The 19,741-nt window shown below is 33.5% G+C and overlaps 1 protein-coding gene across 1 annotated transcript in view; it reads right to left on the bottom strand.

The window, feature by feature from the left end:
- Nucleotides 1-1,916: 1,916 nt before the first annotated feature.
- LOC106709467 (unconventional myosin-Va) overlaps nt 1,917-19,741 on the bottom strand; it is a 37,115-nt gene continuing 19,290 nt past the window's right edge. The window contains exons 20-39 of the mRNA XM_045682340.1: nt 19,364-19,548; nt 18,972-19,228; nt 16,852-16,978; nt 16,372-16,450; nt 15,870-15,968; nt 15,541-15,649; nt 15,274-15,417; nt 14,956-15,035; nt 12,630-12,739; nt 12,266-12,373; nt 8,282-8,378; nt 7,628-7,745; nt 6,905-7,051; nt 6,243-6,447; nt 5,859-6,004; nt 4,910-5,124; nt 4,545-4,694; nt 3,992-4,123; nt 3,125-3,241; nt 1,917-2,109 (exon numbers count right to left, since the gene is read on the bottom strand). Coding sequence (XP_045538296.1) covers nt 1,981-2,109; nt 3,125-3,241; nt 3,992-4,123; nt 4,545-4,694; nt 4,910-5,124; nt 5,859-6,004; nt 6,243-6,447; nt 6,905-7,051; nt 7,628-7,745; nt 8,282-8,378; nt 12,266-12,373; nt 12,630-12,739; nt 14,956-15,035; nt 15,274-15,417; nt 15,541-15,649; nt 15,870-15,968; nt 16,372-16,450; nt 16,852-16,978; nt 18,972-19,228; nt 19,364-19,548 — 2,754 coding nt within the window. The 3' untranslated portion in view covers nt 1,917-1,980. The remainder of the gene's footprint in view (nt 2,110-3,124; nt 3,242-3,991; nt 4,124-4,544; nt 4,695-4,909; nt 5,125-5,858; nt 6,005-6,242; nt 6,448-6,904; nt 7,052-7,627; nt 7,746-8,281; nt 8,379-12,265; nt 12,374-12,629; nt 12,740-14,955; nt 15,036-15,273; nt 15,418-15,540; nt 15,650-15,869; nt 15,969-16,371; nt 16,451-16,851; nt 16,979-18,971; nt 19,229-19,363; nt 19,549-19,741) is intronic.

Genomic DNA, 19,741 nt, shown 5'->3' with positions numbered 1-19,741 from the left:
GGTGAAAAATTTCAATGAAAGCCCTTCTTCAGCAGTAGTGGGAATAATGCTTACTCATCTTGAAGAAGGGCCACTGTAGAGTTTGGAACTAGTTAGTACCGACACCGAATTAAAAAGTAACTGTAGCCGTTTTTGTATTTAGTTTAAATGAATACTGATATTAAATCATAGATATTTTCATAATTACATTTGTAGAGATGTCTAAAAAAATTAAACTTTACTTAATCGTTTCCACTGGCAAAATATTGTAACATATTGACATCCCTTTAAAAAAAAACTTATATGTTTTATACAAAAGTTATCAGAAATGAAAACTTAACTAAATAAAGTACACATTTGACTAAGTTACTAAGCATGGTTACCATTGGCCTTTTTATCTTATTTCTGTTATATATTTTATCATATTATATCTTTATTAAGTACACAGCAAATATATAATATATCTAATAGCTCAATGACATATGTATTTGTTTTAAATAAAGCTTTGAAGCTAATCAGTTTTAAAGTATTATATATTTCATTTCATATAAGATTTTTTTATTAAAAACAATAAATAATACATATAATTCATTTACTTATTTAACAATAACATTGAGAGCTTAATTTATAACATTACTGCACTCATAGTTGTTTAGTGATCACTAAGGTCGTTCCTTAGTGTATGAGAAAAGTACACTAAGTTAAGTCCTTTAATGTTAATTTTGTATGAAAAATCAACACTAAAGGATTGTAAAAGTTACTATTAAACTACTCTGAGTACGGCACACTCGCATCAAACGGTCAACGGTAGATAATTATAGTATTTGATATATAGACTTATTTCATTCTACAGGGACTTCAAGAGGGTATTTTAAAATGAACAGAACATTGGAGTTGTCCGAAATCGCTACAAGAGTTAACAAATTAATTTTATTTAATTATTTATGATAATAGAATTAAACATTAAGAGAAAGTAAGAGTCCTTTTCCACAGGCCGGAGCGGAGAACTGACAGGTTTTTTTATAGCAAATGAAATTGAGCTTTATACAATTGACACAAAATCTATTTTAACTTTGCACGTCTTTTTTATAAAGAGCAAGCGTAAAATATGTGAAAAGCGAAATTAAACCTTGTTTCAATCGTATAGAGTTTAATTTTATTTGCGTTAAAAATCTGTTCTGTCCGCTCTCGCGAGTGTGAACGGACTGAACAGATTGCTTAGTTACTTTTTTAAAGTTAGAGAAAGAAAGACAAAGAAATATTTTTTTTAGAAATTGATTATTCATAGTAGAGTATTATATTATGCTCTTTTTATATATGAAGGTGAAATATGCGATTATAAATATATAACATTTTTATATAATAACTGTAGTAACCGTTATTTCAGTTGGCACGTCGATAATAAGTATAATGCTCTGCCCGACGTGCCAACTCAAGCCACAATAATCTCTAGTAGCATTTAACTCCTTTTTTATTATGACATCTTGTACTTTATAAAACATCCCCGTTCTCACTGGTTTGTAACAAATAACGAAACATATCTATTATTAATAAAATTTGTACATTCACATAATAAATAAATAAAAATGGCACACTATACTGATATATGGCAAACTAAAGGAATTTTAAATAACAATGTATAAAAAAATGCTGAGGGCAAGACTTCGTTATATTGGAATGTAAGTACCTTTTAAAATATAAAAAAAATTATAAATAAATATATAGATATATGTAGACCTATTAATCCGAAGTTCAAAAAATGTAAGAAAAATTAGAAAAAGACAGCATTTTTAATTACAAATATGTAAAGGATAAATTAAAAAAATTTTTTTTTGGATAATTTCCAAATACACATAAATGTTTTTTTTTACTGGCAACCCGGAATGTTTTTCAAATTAAAAAAATAAACAACAAATTAGTATTTTTAACATTAAATTTAGTTATTTTAAATGGCAACATTGGTAGGTCTACATGTAGTATGAGCGATGTAAGAGTTCTAGCTTATATCTTAGTGAGCAGACCGTCCAGCTCCAACACTTCAGGCACCTCGATATCTTCCAGTCTGATTGGAGATGGATTGAACGGGAACTGAACTGAGTATATCATCTTCGTATCCATTAGTAGGTTTTGCTGCAAGTTAAAAAAAATTAATAAAAATTCTAGGACGATAAGTAAAAAATATACGGCTCGAAGGACCATAATAATCAAAAGTATTCAAATTTTTATAGTTGGTTTCTTTAAGGTCAATTATTTACTTTAATAAACATAATGTGTCATTATTTTCAGATAAACTTTATATCAATTGGAGAAATAAGACTTTAATCTTATATATAAAATTCTCGTGTCACAATGTTTGTTCCCGTACTCCTCCGAAACGGCTCGACTGATTTTCATGAAATTTTGTGAGCATATTGAATAGGTCTGAGAATCGGCCAACATCTATTTTTCATATCCCTATTAACAGCGCGCGGACGGAGTCGCGGGCGACAGCTAGTCTTACTTATAATATTACTAGCTGTCGCTCGCGACTCCGTCCGCGTGCAGTTAAAATTATGCTGTTAAAATGTAGCTTATATGACACGTTCGCAGATTTACCATAGCAGCGCCATCTATTGATTACTTACTCAACCCAGTCGAAAGGTATCGACATCTGTTAGAATCATTTGGAGTTAACAGATAATTGTGACTGTCAAATAATAACAGACAAATAATTAGCAATAAATTAAAATTGCGACTATAATTTGAGATTTAAACTATCCTATCTCTTAAGTTGGATCGAACTGCACATGGTGTGCGAATTTTATTATAATCGGTTAAGTGGTTTAGGAGTCCATTGAGGACAAACATCGTGACACGAGATTTATATATATTAAGATAAATGGGAATGTTTAGATGTATGGGATGGATGGATGGATGTTTGTTTGAAGGTATGTACAGAACGTCTCAACGGATCTGGATGAAATTTGGCATGGATATAGAACATAGCTTGGAAGAACAAATAGACTTCTAATTATGTTTTTTTTTTTAGCGCGGACAAAGTCGCGGGCTAGTTAACAATTAAATCAAATAAAGTCTTAATCGATAAGTCTAACAAAAAAGTAAGTTATATTTATATAGCATCTGTACGCAAAGATGCAGTACTGACCGGTTCCTTGGTGGTCTTTGGTCCAGCGCGTTCCTGCATCTTCTTCTGTATCTCGTGGATGAACTCCCGCGTCACCTTCACCTCGTACTCCTCCGCCGGAGTATACATGTTTAAGATCTAAGGCAACGTGATTATTTAATATCAAGAAAAAGAACAATCGGTTAAAGATTTTAAAATATTTCATAAAATAATAATCTTACTGTAGGTTTCTGAGATCAAAATCCCCATTTAAAATATATTAGTTTTGTTTTTTCAAAGATATTGACAGGGATGACGGTATGTTTCATACAGAGATTTTGATCTTAGAAACTTACAGTAAATTAGTATATCTTAGCATCTCACTAATATTATAAAAAAGAAAGTTTAGATGGATGGATTTGGAAGGTATCTCCTGTACATCATCACCAGCTCACTATACGTCCCCACTGAGGGGCTCGCAACCCACCCCAAGTTAGGGGTGACTAGACCATGGTTGACTATGGTCTAGTCACCCCTAACTAACGCTGGCAAGTTCGGGTTCGTTGACTTTACACATATCATTGAATTTCTTCTCAGATATGTGCAGGTTACATCACGTAAGAAAGTCGGATAAATGTACATATGTAAATCGAAAAACACTTTGATATATGGCGGGATTCGAACCCAGGACCTGCAGATTGCAATTCAAGTGTTTAACCCCTGAGCCACCGACTCTCAGTACGGTTTTACGTATTTCGTTTTTGTCACAGATGTAGAATATAATCTGGAAGAACACATATGCTACTTATTTAGTTTTTTTCTAGAATTAGAAAAATATACTATGATAAATGAAGTAGAGTACGTATGTGCGTACAAACTACGTGCACGTGCACGTGTACGTGTACGTACCTTGCAGACTTGCATGGCGGTGAGATCTGCGCACATCTCCACTGTGCTGTCGACGTCGCTCATGGACTTGCGCGCCTGCAGCAGCTGCACCGCCTGCGTTATCGGCTTCAGCACACCCAGGATCTCCTCCACCTGGTGGTACATCATCACGTTACAAAGTTACTGTATAAATGATTGAAAGATTTGACCTGTTGTGGTCTTTGAAGGTCAGTTGGAGAGAGTAAAGTAGAGGGGAGAGTGAGATATTTTTTTTAAGATTTCACACATACAAGTTCAGATATCAATTGAATTTTATTATATGAAATGCTAACGGTTTTTAACGGTCTCATTATTAGTGTAATTCCTTACCGTTGGTTTCTGAGACCAAAACCTCTGTATAAAACATATCGTCATCCCTTTCATTTGACAAAACAGATAGCAATATGTTTAAACCGGGTATTTTGTTCTCAGAAAGCAACAGTTAGAGATTTTTCACGAGAGTTTTTCGCCCCTTTTTTGCCTCTTCGTATAATTACGAATTATTCGTTATGTAAATATTTAAAAATATACTTACGCTTTTTTGTCCATATTCAGCGAGATGTTCCTTAATCCAGATCTCAAGATGTGAGATGTTGTACCGGATCTGTAAGCCCTTGGCCCAGCAGCACAGGTCTTTGCGCAATAACAGCTGATTCAAGCTGTACGCGCAGATATAATAGAATAACTGAAAAATACATTTTTATTAAGTTTACACTCAAAAAGCTCTAAAAGCATAGATTTAAAAATGACATTTATTTATTTAAATTTTGTTACTTTTACAAATGCCCTGCCCCTTTATATCACGTGAAATAAGCCCCGCCTACAAATTACTAAGCTCCGCCCCCAACGCATTATAAATTACTTTAAAGGACCTCTTAACCGTTAGTTTTTTGTAGTTACCTGTTTGAATATAGTAAGTGTGAGTGTAGTATCGACATTAAATGTGCGCAGATGATCTCGTACTGCGGCCAGCTCGTGTATGAGTCGCGCTGGGCCGGGTGGTGTGCCAGCGGGAGCAGCTCGTGCTGGTCGCGAGTGCACGTTTATCTCCTCATACTCCAAGATAGCGGGGAGTATGAGACGTTCCAGTTGACGCTCCAGGAGATGTACCAGTGCTACAAGGGTGAAATAAGTTTTTCTTTATATATAAGGGGTGCTCAACAATGCCCATAGATTATTGGCATTTAAGCGTAAGCTTACTTCTTGAAGCAACATAAGTCGTATTGTCATCGTTTCATACATTTTATTCTATACTAGCTTCTACCCGCGACTCCGTCCGCGCGGGATAAAAAAAAATAGAAAACGGGGTAAAAATTATCCTATGTCCATTTCCTAATTCTAAGCTACCTGCCCACCAATTTTCAGTCAAATCGATTCAGCCGTTCTTGAGTTATAAATAGTGTAACTAACACGACTTTCTTTTATATATATAGACTATCAACCAAACTGTATATCTTTATTGCTTTCATTTCTGTAGCATAAATCTAATAAATACGTAATTTAACATAATCAGTCAGAACTGATTAGGGTGACTGACTCACTAGGATTTCTGAGATCTAAATCTCCGTTTAAAACATATTTTCATCTCTCTTATGTAAAAGATAATGACAGGGATGACGATATATTTTATATAGTGATTTTAGTCTCGGAAACCTACGATAAGTGACCTTATACACTTATCCTAGGTTTCCGAGACTAAATAGAGAGTTTAGAATAATTAATCTATCATAATAATATTTAGTACATATATATGTATGTGTCCACCACAGTCACCCCTAAATTGGGGTAGGCTACGAGCCCAAGTGGGGACGTATAGTGAGCTGATGATGTATGTACCAGGATGACATACCTTGGTAGATCCATACGGCGATATCACTGAGCACCTGTCGGTACTCAGAGAGGTCAAAGATACGCAGACACTGCTGGTTCTGACGCGGCGTGTTGGAGCCCTGGTATATCGCATCACCGCTGTACTGACGCAGATTGTTCAATAACCTACAAAATAATAAATTAAAACGTATTAACTTTAAATTCATATTAAAAGGTAAAATATAACAACATATACTTATTTTAAAAGCTACAAAAATTATAATTTTCTTTAACAACACAATTTAAAAATTACTGATTTGGCGATATTAGAAAAACAAAATTATTCATTTCTATTTACTAAAAAAAAGTAAAGCCGTGAAGTTTTGAAATAAAGACCATAGAACTATGAATCGAATAGACATACCTAAGCATATTAGACAGCCAAAGTGCATTATATTCGACACTATCAGTACGTTTCTTTAATGTCTTCTTAACTCCAGTGCGGACTGCCTTCATGAGCTGGTGCATCTTTGGCTCGTCGTCCACGTGGTCCATGTGACGCAGCATCATAAACAAGATGTAAGCTGGTAGACCGGGTAATAGAGTCACTGCGACTCGTGGCTTCAAATCTATATAAAAAAGGAAAAAATTATATGATAAAAAATAAGAGTCCTTTTTAAAATCAAAGATGGTCGCTGTCACAAAATGGCGGATGACATTTTTGGTTGACAATTTCAAAGTAGAACTTTTGACATTAGAATCAAATCTAATAATTATTGTTTTAATTATGAGAGTGTCGGTGGCTCAGGGGTTAAGCACTCGACTTGTAATGCAGGTCCTGGGTTCGAATCCCGCCATGTACCAATGTGTTTTTCGATTTGCATATATACATTCATCCAACGTTCTTACTGTGAAAGAAAACATCGTGATGCTGCACATATCTGAGAAGAAATTCAATGATATGTGTGAAGTCAACCCGCACTTGACTGTGGTTGACTATGTCCTAGTCACCTCTAACTTAGGGTAGGCTCCGAACTCCTCACTGGAGACGTATAGTGAGTTGATGATGATGATATTTATCTTTACCTATGATAAGTTTCTTGATAATGGTTGGTTCATCTTGTATCTTGTATTCGAACATGCCGAGATATTCGCGCTCCTTCTTGCGCGTTACCGGCGCCATTTCTATGATGGACATTGACTGCTGAGCCACAGATGTGTCAACAAGAGTCACTACAAATAAAAATTAACTGTGTGATTTAAATAAGAATAAAGATCTTTAACTGAAAACAAAAAGTAATAGGTAAATCTTAGTAATATTATAAACTAAAAAACACCTAAAAAAAACTTAATAAGTAGCGTATGTTTTCTTCCAGATTATGTTCTACATCTGTGCCAAATTTCATCAAGATCCGATGAGCCGTTCCGGAGATACCTTCAAACATCCATCCATCCATCTTAATATTCGCATCTTCTTATATATATAAAAGAAAGTCGTGTTAGTTACACTATTTATAACTCAAGATCAGTGGAACTGATTTAGCTGAAAATTGAAGGGGAAGTAGCTTAGAACTAGGAGACGGACATAGGAACTTTTTTATCTTGTGTGCATTTTTTTTTTCCGCGCGGACGGAGTCGCGGGTAAAAGCTAGTTTATAATATTAGTAAGATGTTGAGATGGATGGATGTTTGTTAGAATGTATCTACAGAACCGTTAAACAATTCGCGCTGAAAGTTGGCACATGTTAAGTTTTTTTTTAATTCCGCGCATACGGAGTCGCGGGCGACAGCTAGTTGTATAAAACATACCATTGCCTTCTAAAATATCATTAATATCTTCAATGCCAGCTTCTTTAAGTCGATTGGCCAACAAACGTATCTGATTCTTGTACCGACGACAGCTCTCAGATAGTTTATCAACACGTTCCTGTGAAATACATACATAAATACATACAAACGTTGTTCATTAATGGCGCCTAACATACGTCACCAAATAACATAACTAACCAAAAAAACAACGGAACATTAGTGGTAAAAAAAAAACTTGAGAGGTGTCAAGGGACACCCGGATGGAACAAAGTTCCTTTCAATAAATTAGTGAAGGAACCAATGTTTATTCTATGAATAAAAAACTTAAGTCTTCACAAGAAATACATTTTATTTCTATGAATTTTCGTTATATATTGTCACGTCGTTGCCATGGTGATATAGCAAAAAGTGTCGTGACAACTTTTCGTAAGAATTTTTTCCGTCTAGCCCCCTTTCACAACGCGCGATAAGGAACTTCGTTCCAAAAGGGATAGAAAGGAAAATAATATTAGGTAAAAGGTCTCGGTCTAAAATAAACTAGGATAAAATTTCAACATAAATATGTTACAAAAAAAATTACGTAATTATACGTTAAGATTGCAAACGAAACTGCAAGCAATATCTAGTGTAAATAAACTAGTTTTCTATTTATACCTGTAAAGCAAGATACTCAGTTGTTAGTCGTATGATCTCATTTTGGGCATACTCCAAACTCTTATTCTTGGGTTCTTGATTCAAATCACTTAGTAACCTAAAACAGAAATAGAAGTACTTTAAATAAAGAATTAAAAAAGGTGTAAAATATAAATGTTATTGATTTTCATTAACATTAATATATAGTTTTGACGAAGCATATTTATATTGTTTCTTTAATATCCATCATGATAATCGTGAATTATTCCGATGGTCATAAGAATCCCTAACATTCTTAAAAGGACATTGTTTCATCTGGAAGAAGTGTGGTCCGGTGATGAAAAGAGCCTTCTTTACATTGTTTTATGGCTCAAAAAAGATATGGTTACATTGCTACGTCACTCTATGACAGAGCTATGGGTACATTGCTATGTCGCTCTACGAAAGAGCCATGGTTACATTGTTGTAAGGCTACAAAAACAGCCAAGGTTACATTGCTATGTAGCTCTATGAAAGAGCCAAGGTTACATTGCTATGTAGCTCTATGAAAGAGCCAAGGTTACATTGCTATGTAGCTCTATGAAAGAGCCAAGGTTACATTGCTATGTAGCTCTATGAAAGAGCCAAGGTTACATTGCTATGTAGCTCTATGAAAGAGCCAAGGTTACATTGCTATGTAGCTCTATGAAAGAGCCAAGGTTACATTGCTATGTAGCTCTATGAAAGAGCCAAAGTTACATTGCTATGTAGCTCTATGAAAGAACCAAGGTTACATTGTTGTAAGGCTACAAAAAGAGCCAAGGTAACATTGCTATGTAGCTCTATGAAAGAGCCAAGGTTACATTGTTGTAAGGCTACAAAAAGAGCCAAGGTTACATTGCTATGTAGCTCTATGAAAGAGCCAAAGTTACATTGCTATGTAGCTCTATGAAAGAACCAAGGTTACATTGTTGTAAGGCTACAAAAAGAGCCAAGGTAACATTGCTATGTAGCTCTATGAAAGAGCCAAGGTTACATTGTTGTAAGGCTACAAAAACAGCCAAGGTTACATTGCTATGTAGCTCTATGAAAGAGCCAAGGTTACATTGCTATGTAGCTCTATGAAAGAGCCAAAGTTACATTGTTATGTAGCTCTATGAAAGAACCAAGGTCACATTGTTGTAAGGCTACAAAAAGAGCCAAGGTTACATTGCTATGTAGCTCTATGAAAGAACCAAGGTTACATTGTTGTAAGGCTACAAAAAGAGCCAAGGTAACATTGCTATGTAGCTCTATGAAAGAGCCAAGGTTACATTGTTGTAAGGCTACAAAAAGAGCCAAGGTAACATTGCTATGTAGCTCTATGAAAGAGCCAAGGTTACATTGTTGTAAGGCTACAAAAAGAGCCAAGGTTACATTGCTATGTAGCTCTATGAAAGAGCCAAAGTTACATTGCTATGTAGCTCTATGAAAGAGCCAAAGTTACATTGTTATGTAGCTCTATGAAAGAACCAAGGTTACATTGTTGTAAGGCTACAAAAAGAGCCAAGGTAACATTGCTATGTAGCTCTATGAAAGAGCCAAGGTTACATTGTTGTAAGGCTACAAAAAGAGCCAAGGTAACATTGCTATGTAGCTCTATGAAAGAGCCAAGGTTACATTGTTGTAAGGCTACAAAAAGAGCCAAGGTTACATTGCTATGTAGCTCTATGAAAGAGCCAAAGTTACATTGCTATGTAGCTCTATGAAAGAGCCAAAGTTACATTGTTATGTAGCTCTATGAAAGAACCAAGGTTACATTGTTGTAAGGCTACAAAAAGAGCCAAGGTAACATTGCTATGTAGCTCTATGAAAGAGCCAAGGTTACATTGTTGTAAGGCTACAAAAAGAGCCAAGGTTACATTGTTGTAAGGCTGCACAAAGAGCCAAGGTTACATTGCTATGTAGCTCTATGAAAGAACCATGGTTACATTGTTGTAAGGCTACAAAAATAGCCAAGGTAACATTGCTATGTAGCTCTATGAAAGAGCCAAGGTTACATTGTTGTAAGGCTACAAAAAGAGCCAAGGTTACATTGCTATGAAGCTCTATGAAAGAACCAAGGTTACATTGTTGTAAGGCTACAAAAATAGCCAAGGTAACATTGCTATGTAGCTCTATGAAAGAGCCAAGGTTACATTGTTGTAAGGCTACAAAAAGAGCCAAGGTTACATTGCTATGAAGCTCTATGAAAGAACCAAGGTTACATTGTTGTAAGGCTACAAAAAGAGCCAAGGTTACATTGCTATGTAGCTCTATGAAAGAACCAAGGTTACATTGTTGTAAGGCTACAAAAAGAGCCAAGGTTACATTGCTATGTAGCTCTATGAAAGAACCAAGGTTACATTGTTGTAAGGCTACAAAAAGAGCCAAGGTTACATTGTTGTAAGGCTACAAAAAGAGCCAAGGTTACATTGTTGTAAGGCTACAAAAAGAGTTACATTGCTATGTAGATCTATGAAAGAGCCATGGTTATATTATTTCATATTCAAAAAAAGCAGTGGTTAGTTTGCTATATAGCTTTATCAATGAGCCATGATTACATTTTTTACAGCTCTTAAAACGAGCTGGGATTGTATCTCTATATAGCTCTACGAGAGATAGGTTTCATTGTTTTATGGCCCCAAGTAGATCCGAAATTCTAGAAAGAGCCTTATTTGCACTGAAAAATGGCTTTGAAAAGAGTCCTGGTTACATTGTTTTATGGGTCTAAGAAAAACCACGATTAGATGGTTTTTCACTTTAAACACATGTTGCAGGGAATCCATTTTTTGTTTTATGGCTTTCATTAGGAGGGATTTTAGTGGGCGCTAGCTCTTAAAAGAGCTTTGGTTACATTGCTCATGACTTCAGTCTTGATTACATTGCTTTATGAACTGTAAGAAAACTTCGTTGTCATTTATTCAAAGCAGTTATAGTGTTTTGATTTTATTAATGCTTCGCTCAGATTATTTTCTATTACTTTTGGGCTCTGAAAAGAGCCGTTGTTACATTGCTTTCTAACTCTAAAAAGAGCCATGGTTACATTGTTTTTGGCTCTTAAAAGAGCCGATTTGTCCGACAAGACTAAAGTTGTGGAATAAGTATTTTTTGTGTGTAGTATAGTTGGTATTTACAACTAAATATTATTTTTATCAACAGGGAACAAGTTTGCCTGAGGAATTAAAATAATGACTAATAAATGAAATGATGACATGCAAATTAATATATTAATAACAACAAACATAATCATCGTGTAAATAAATTAATAAGTATTATTAAAACATTATATAAAAGCAACAATTAAAACCAAATATATAACAACTTTACATATGTACAAATAAATAACACAAAACATATAATTATAGTGATAAAATATTAAATACGGCATATGTGAGATGTAGAATGAACTTTTCACTAGAGAACATAATAATACGCGTAGTAGAACTTTCTAAATTATTCCATTGTCTTCTTATTTTGGTGAATATTGTTTGTTTACTACATTGAACGTCCACACTGCAAGAGATCATATGAAATGTGTCCTTAATGTGAAAATGTGCTAACCTTTTCTATATTTGTTTTTAATAAATAGTGTGTTAAACTTTGTTGGGTTAATTGTTAACATCTCTAATACTAACAAAGTAGACTAAGGTTGTCTATGACTAACTCTATTTCATTGTATGACTAACATATATAAAATTAGCATATTATACAACCCGACCGACAAAGATATCTGACTCGGTGGGCATAAGTCAGACTAAATTGTGATAGCTCACTAGCGCCCTCTTATCAATGTCAAAAAGTGTCCTTTTAGTACTGTAACTATCATACTATATTTTTTTCTTGTGCCATTTTTATAACCATGTAGTTTTTAACTTATTTACTAACAGAAATAACCGCGATGGTAGCGCTTCTTATCGACTGAGATATCTTTGTTTGACTATGTTAATAAAAAATAATATATATATTATACATGACGTCACAATGTACAAACTACTATACACTTACTTGGAGTACTTGTCGGTTTCTTCACGTAATCTCTCAATTTCTGCTTTCGCCTTTGATATATGCTCGGAATAAAATTTCTTCTCCGCCAACAACTCTTCTTGTAATTGTCTATAAAAATATTGATTTTAGAATTATTTTACAATAAAATTACATTAAATTCCCATCAAAGTCTTGTCTAAATCGGCAAAGTCGTTTCGGAGATTACACAAAAAAGACGATGTCTTGTGTACAAACGGACAGAGAAAAAAATGTAAAAAAAATTTCGTTATCAGTAAAGCAAATATGTACATAATTTGTACGAAATGTTTTTTTTTTATTTTACATACAGACGCTAGAATTTTATTAATATTTACTATTATGTTACCTGTTAATATCCTTCTGAGCTTCATATGCAGAAGCCAATTCCCCATCTTCATTGATGATGTCCACATCCGACCCGTAGTTAGATGTTGCAAGCGACTTTAGATTTACCGTCTGTTTATAATAAGGTTCAAATTAATATCATTCTGTTATATTAGAATTAAATACAAAAATATATATAAGAAATTATAAATATAATAAAATAATAACAAATAAAAAAATACCGTGCAAAGACAGCAAAGGAACGCGTTGAAAGAAAAATTAAAATAAATTTAAAAGTTAGTTAAATTAATATTACAAATATTCATACAAACTTAATTCATTGTAATATAATAAAATAACGTAATAAATACCCACAAATATTCCTAAACTACTTTCATTTAATAAACGTTAATAATAACACGAAGAAAACGTTCCCTATATTATAAAAAAACTTGAGAGGTGTCAAGGGACACCAGGATGGAACGAAGTTCCTTTCAATTAATTAGTGAAGGAACCAATGTTTATTCTATGAATAAAAAAATTAAGTCTTCACAAGAAGTACATTTTATTTCTATGAATTTTCGTTATATATTGTCACGTCGTTGCCATGGTGAAGTAGCGCTCATTCGTCTATAGCAAAAAGTGTCGTGACAACTTTTCGTAAGAATTTTTTCCGTCTAGCCCCCTTTCACAACGCGCGATAAGGAACTTCGTTCCAATAAAAAACAATTTTAATGTAACAAAGCACAAACAAGCATTGTATTGATCATGCAGTTTTACTCACAACGCTCTTCACAGCTTGCAACCACGATTTTTGTGGAGCATAATCCTGCGTTTTTATTGCTTATGTTAGAAGACAGACAAACAGACATACAAACATGGCTTTAATGAGTTCACAAATCGAAAGATATAAACATATAGATATAACATAAACGTATGGAAATTATTCAACTCATATGGAGATTTAATAAAAATTATCTAAACCAGGGATTCACAAAGGACTAAAGAACTTACAGCATTGTTAATTCTCACTCTGTCTTCTTCTATTAATTATAACCTAAGTCATAATTAATAATAATAATTGATTTTAAAATTAGGTAATTTGTCCATGGGGGGTCTGTGGTAACAGTACATTTTTGAAAAGGGATCACTTGTCCAAAATAGTTTGGGGATCCCTGATCTAAACTGACTGCATTTATAAACTTAACTCCTGTTGATGTCCAGTGAGAACGATAAACTACATAACATTACAAACTGTTCAAATTATGAACAAATAGCATCGCAAGACGATGATCTAGTCTTAATCTAGGGGGGGGGTTAATTTTTTTTATTTCAAAGGAAATGGAAGAAACTGAGAAATAGTTTTTAAGTTATATAAGTTGATCTATATGAATTGTAATTATCTTAGTATTAAGAAGTAATTTATATATCTATTTTATAGTTTTCGATTCTCTAGGGAGGGGGGAGAAGACCCCACTGCTCTCATATGGCGACTCCTATGTTAACATTCCCGTAACCATTTCTTTTAACCCATATTCAAATATTTTAATTTTGTTTAGATAATCAACAAAATAAAATATACGCAAAATGTCGTAAATTACCCTATTATTGTTTTGCATTCCAACACTTTTGTGTTCAGCTAAATCCATATAAAGTATTTTAACAATTTGTCCTTCTTTACATATAATTGAAGAATTCATCACAAAAACAGTTATATTTTTTTTAAATTACACTTCACTTTAACAATACACATTTGACTATTAGCTTAGATACAAAAATAACTACAATATGAAATAGCGTTTTTTATCCTTCATTCAGACTTGAGATGGAACATTAACGAAATGTCACATACATACAGAAAATCAACACAAACTGACAACTTGTTTACTGTGTCAGAATGTTTGGACATTTTTTGTGTATTTTATCTTATAAGATATAGTACATCACTTGTCACTGATAACATTTGGTTAAATAGAATATTTTTATGCGCCATTTTGTATAAAATTCGATAGATAATTTTAAAACTTTTCACAATGTTTAATAAATTATTATACTATGTGACTTACAGTGGGTTTTTGAGATCTACATCTCCGTTTAAAATCTATCTGTTTTGTAAAAGATAATGAGAAATGATATGTCTTATACAAAGATTTTGGTCTGAGAAAAACAAGGTGAGGTTTTTAACTTATTTCAGCTTATTTAAAAAATTGTGGTAACTTTTTCCTCCGGAAATTATTTTTTGTTACTCTTTACTAAAAGAATATTGTTATCTTTCGCCAAATAGAGGAATTAAGATAAAAAATACTGTATTATCTTCCCATTTGCATAAAAATAGAGTTAACACATACCTGAGTTGTAAGGACGCTCTTCAATTGTATGCATTCATCTCGTCTTCTGTCCAGTTCTTTTTGCATTGTACTCATTTGATCTGCAAATTGTAAAAATAACGTAATAGTTTATATTTTCAAGCCGATTTATATAATTTAAGTACGAATTTACATTAAAATAAAAAAATAAAAAAAAGTTGTAAACGAAAACCCTTAAATATCCGACTCGAAGGACCATTAAAAGTACAATAACTTATAAACAACATACATACTAAAGTTTTCGACATTGTCATTTTATAAAATAACTTCTAAATGTATAAACAATATTATAAGACATACCAATAACTTCTTTAGATATGAGTACACTGTCAGTGGAGGCCCGCAGCCTGTCGAGGTGCTCCCGGAGCTTCTTGTTCTCTATCTCCAGCTCCTCCACCTTGAACCTGTCCACGTTGGGGTTGCTGGGCGGCGAGGATAGGCGATCTGGTGATAGTTTGATAATTAACTACCACTCAAAGTGGGTTAAATGATCACTAAACGTGCTTATAACACGTTTAACCTTCAATAATAAGAGAATTTGTTTATATGAGATGTTATTTATCTTACTCATAAGTCTTTCCTCCAAATCGTTAGCACGTTTGGAAGTTCTTGACAAATCGCTCTGCAATGCTGATATCCTGTTCTGCATACGTAGTACAAGTCCAGCATCAGCAATCTGTTTATAAACATAGTTATATGTAATACTCAGTTTTCACAGCTGAAACATGTTGTTATACAAGTAAAACTTTTGTTTTTTTTAGTCATAAATGATAGAAGTGAATGTGTTAGAAAATCTAAATGAGGTTAGACTTTGTTTTTTTTTTGGACGGATATTGATGCTTTAAATGCTGTCATGTGATGTTTGTACATTGTATTTTAATAAATGATGTACGTACAGGGGGTGTTGGTCCGTTGTGTTGTCCAGCGGACCAGTTGACGGCCTCTAGCGCGGGCCGCGATGTCTCCACAGACCGTACCGAACCGTACCCGTAGTCCTGTACATAAACCATATATATGTAAAAATATATGTAATATACATAACGTTAATTTCATACTACATTAAATTTATTGAAGTTAGTAATGTTTAATTTAATTTTAATTAATTTTAACTCATTTATTTTAAGAGTAACATCTGTAAAAGGAAAAAATTTACAAATCTTAAGTAGTTAATGTAATGAGAATTATTAAAGCATTAAAGAAAAATAAAATCTCTGACGATATATTGCTAAAAAAATTTTTAAAGTACTAGACAGCACTAGAGTTGGCACGTCTGACGGAAGAGTACTCCTGTTAATGACGTGCCACATCAAATAATATAGAAAAATATTAGAATTAAAATCTGTACTAAGATTACATCTCTAAATATCTTTTAACAAATTCAATTATACTAAAACTTACATCTTCGACGGTAGTTTCTTGCTGAGAAGCATTGCTGGCATCGGAAAGTGATCTTCTGTGTTCTTTGGTTGCCGGTGCTCTGTAAATAAATCTATGCGTCAAAGGCATTCAGCAGTTAAAAGATTCATCATCATCAGCTCACTAATACGTCCCCATTGAGGGACTCGGAGCTTACCCCAAGTTAGGGGTGACTAGAACATAGTCAACCACAGCCAAGTGTGGGTTGACTTCACACATATCTTTGAATTTCTTCTCAGATATGTGCAGCATCACGATGTTTTCCTTCATCGTAAGAACGTCGGATAAATGTACATATGTTAATCGAAAATCGAAAAACACATTGGTACATGGCGGGATTCGAACCCAGGACCTGCGGATTGCAAGTCAAGTGCTTAACCAGCCAGAATAATTCAGCTGACAGCAACCTTCTGTGAGATTTCTATGGTTGTACATTGATTTCTATTGATGTAGATACGTTACCGCTGCAAGGAGTCGAGTCTTTCTTGCAGCTCGTACTGTGAGGAGAGCAACTTCTGTCTGCTCTGACGCTCCTCCTCCAGCTCGGCGCACAATGCGCGCTTCTCAGCCTCGTGCTGCTTATTTTGCTCTGGAATATTACAGATTAATATAAAAAAGGGCCAAACATCTTATGTTACACAAGAAAATGGCTACGTCAAAGAATGGGCTTACAATTTCTTTACCTATCCATTCAAATCCAATCCAATTTACAATCTTTTTTTTAGTAATTGTAGCATGGATATTCAATTATGTCATTTTGGAATAATTTCCATTTCATAAATAATAAAATTAAATCTCAATACGCAAATATCTCTTGAAAGTTTAGCTTTCAATTTACAACCTAATAACAAAACATGCGAAACAATATTTAAATAAAAAATCTACTAGTCTTCTAGTTATTTTAAAAAATAATCAAAAAATGGGACTCATCTGCAAGCACTATCTTTCTATTAAAATAATTTTTATCAAAATCGGATCACCAGGGGCGGAGATTCCCAGTAACACACATAAAAAAAAATACATTCGAATAGATGAAGTAGTATTTCTTTTTGAAGTCGGCTAAAAAAAGGTTAAATAGTCTAAATGAATTTGAGTTTTTTCTATCTATACCTTTCCAGAATTGTGCACGAGCGGCAAATTCTTTGGACCAAGATTTATCAAAATGTTTATTTGTCACTTCATCCACTTCCTCAATAATAGGTTCAGGAAATGCACCCATTATTTTTTTTAACTAAATACACTTCTAACATTACACATATAAACTATAACATTGATATAGAAAGCATAGTTTTGGAAACTAAAATCACTGACAAATTAACTAATTTATTCATATTTAAACGTCTTTCTCTTTATTGAATAGTTAATTTTATTTTAAAAAACTCTTTGATTACGGAAACATTAACATATTATGAAATATAATGTAGTTTTTAATTACGAGCGTTATAATTATTTCTATCAAAAACAATGTGGTTATCTATAAAACCTATCTCTGGTTTATCTTATCGAATTAATATTCCGACTTATATACGAATAGCCGTTGATTTCTGAGAACAAAAATCGCCATCTATCTTAAATATATAAAAGAAAGTCGTGTTAGTTACACTATTTATAACTCAAGAACGGCTGAATCGATTTGACTGAAAATTGGTGGGCAGGTAGCTTAGAACCAGGAAACGGACGTAGGAACTTTTTCATCTTGTGTGCATTTTTTTATTCCGCGCGAACGGAGTCGCGGGTAAAAGCTAGTTTAAAATATATTGTTATCTCTGATTTATCAAAGATATTAACTGACGGTATGTTTTATACAGAAATATTGGTCTTAGAAACCCACTGTAAATGTTGTCATACGAACATTAATGTATTCAATAAATAACTATCATTACTAAATGATAATATATTTTGAGTCATACTTTTACTTCAACTACATGAATTTCGTTTTTAAATAAAAACGTAAAGATAAAAGAAACATCACAAACATGACCCAGATCTAAACGCTATTATAATTTCTTAATTTGCAAGTTTTGACACAATTTTTTATATTCTTACTGTAGTTAATCGATGCCATCTAATATATAAAATTCTCGTGTCACAGTTTTCGTTCCCGTACTCCTCCAAAACAGCTTGACCGATTCTCATATTTTGTGAGCATATTCAGTAGGTCTGAGAATCGGACAACATCTATTTTTCATACCCCTATTAAGATTTTTTTAACTGCGCGCGGACGGAGTCGCGGGCGACAGCTAGTAATGCTATAAAGAGAAAAGATTTGATTGTTTGTTTGTTTATTTGCCTTATAGATTCCGAAACTATACAGAACAGATTTGAAACATTCTTTCACTGTTGGAAAATTACATAATCCCTGGGTATTTATTACTTTTTTTATAATTCAGAACGGACGAAGTCGCGAGCAACTGCTAGTCGTAAACATTTTCCTAACTCTCAATTTTATTATTCCTATAATATTTAAATTTCCATCCTTATTACAAGTATATACAATCTATTTTAAATGTTAAATGTATACATTAAATATTGTGTCTTATGTCCGCGGAGTTAAGTTGAAATTGCATTAAAATTAGTCTCACCTTCAATAGCCATTTCATAACATTCCTTAGAAGTCCTCAGTTCTTCAGCAAGTTTGTTGCTCTCCTGAAGCCAACTATCTTTATGTTTGTTGTATTTGTTCTCAACTTCATTCTTCTCCTCGATTAATCGCTTATTACTGTCTCGTTCTGACGCTAATTCGTTCTCTAATGAGGCTATCAGGCTGTCTCTCTCTTGTATACCCACTCTGAGGGTTTTAGCTTCGATCTCCACTAATTTTAGTGCTTCAAGTTTAGCTCTAAATGAAAAAAAAATCATTTTTAGTGTAACTTTAAAATCAAAAGTTATAAAGAACGTTATTAAAGGATAAATATAAATATTCACGTACGCGTGTGCGTACGTATTTACGTACGCGTACGTAATCCGTACTTACTTGAGATCAGCAATCTGCGCCTGCAAGGGTTCTATACACTTAGCCCGCTCCACGGCGTCGCCTAATCTCTGCTGCAGGCTGATGATCTTGTTCTCCAGACCCTTGTTCAAGCTCTTCACATGATCTAAGCTGCGAGCTTCAATACGCAACCTCTTGTACTGACGACGAGCTAGGAAACGACGGATCTAAGAACGAGATTTTGAATAAATAACACAAAATAAAGTTTTATTAAAGTATGTGGATTTCTTACTAATATTATAAATGCGAATGTTTAGATCAGTGATTGTCAAACTTATTTCTTTCACCGCCCCCTTTGAAAATCAATTATATTTCAGAGCCCCCTAATTTTTATTCAGCCCTAAAACTTAAAAACCACAA

The sequence above is a fragment of the Papilio machaon genome, chromosome 19, assembly GCF_912999745.1.
Source record: "Papilio machaon chromosome 19, ilPapMach1.1, whole genome shotgun sequence".
NCBI classification, from domain to species: Eukaryota; Metazoa; Arthropoda; class Insecta; order Lepidoptera; family Papilionidae; genus Papilio; species Papilio machaon.
Note: the sequence above shows the minus strand (reverse complement) of the source record. Positions and strands in the feature narration are given on the sequence as shown.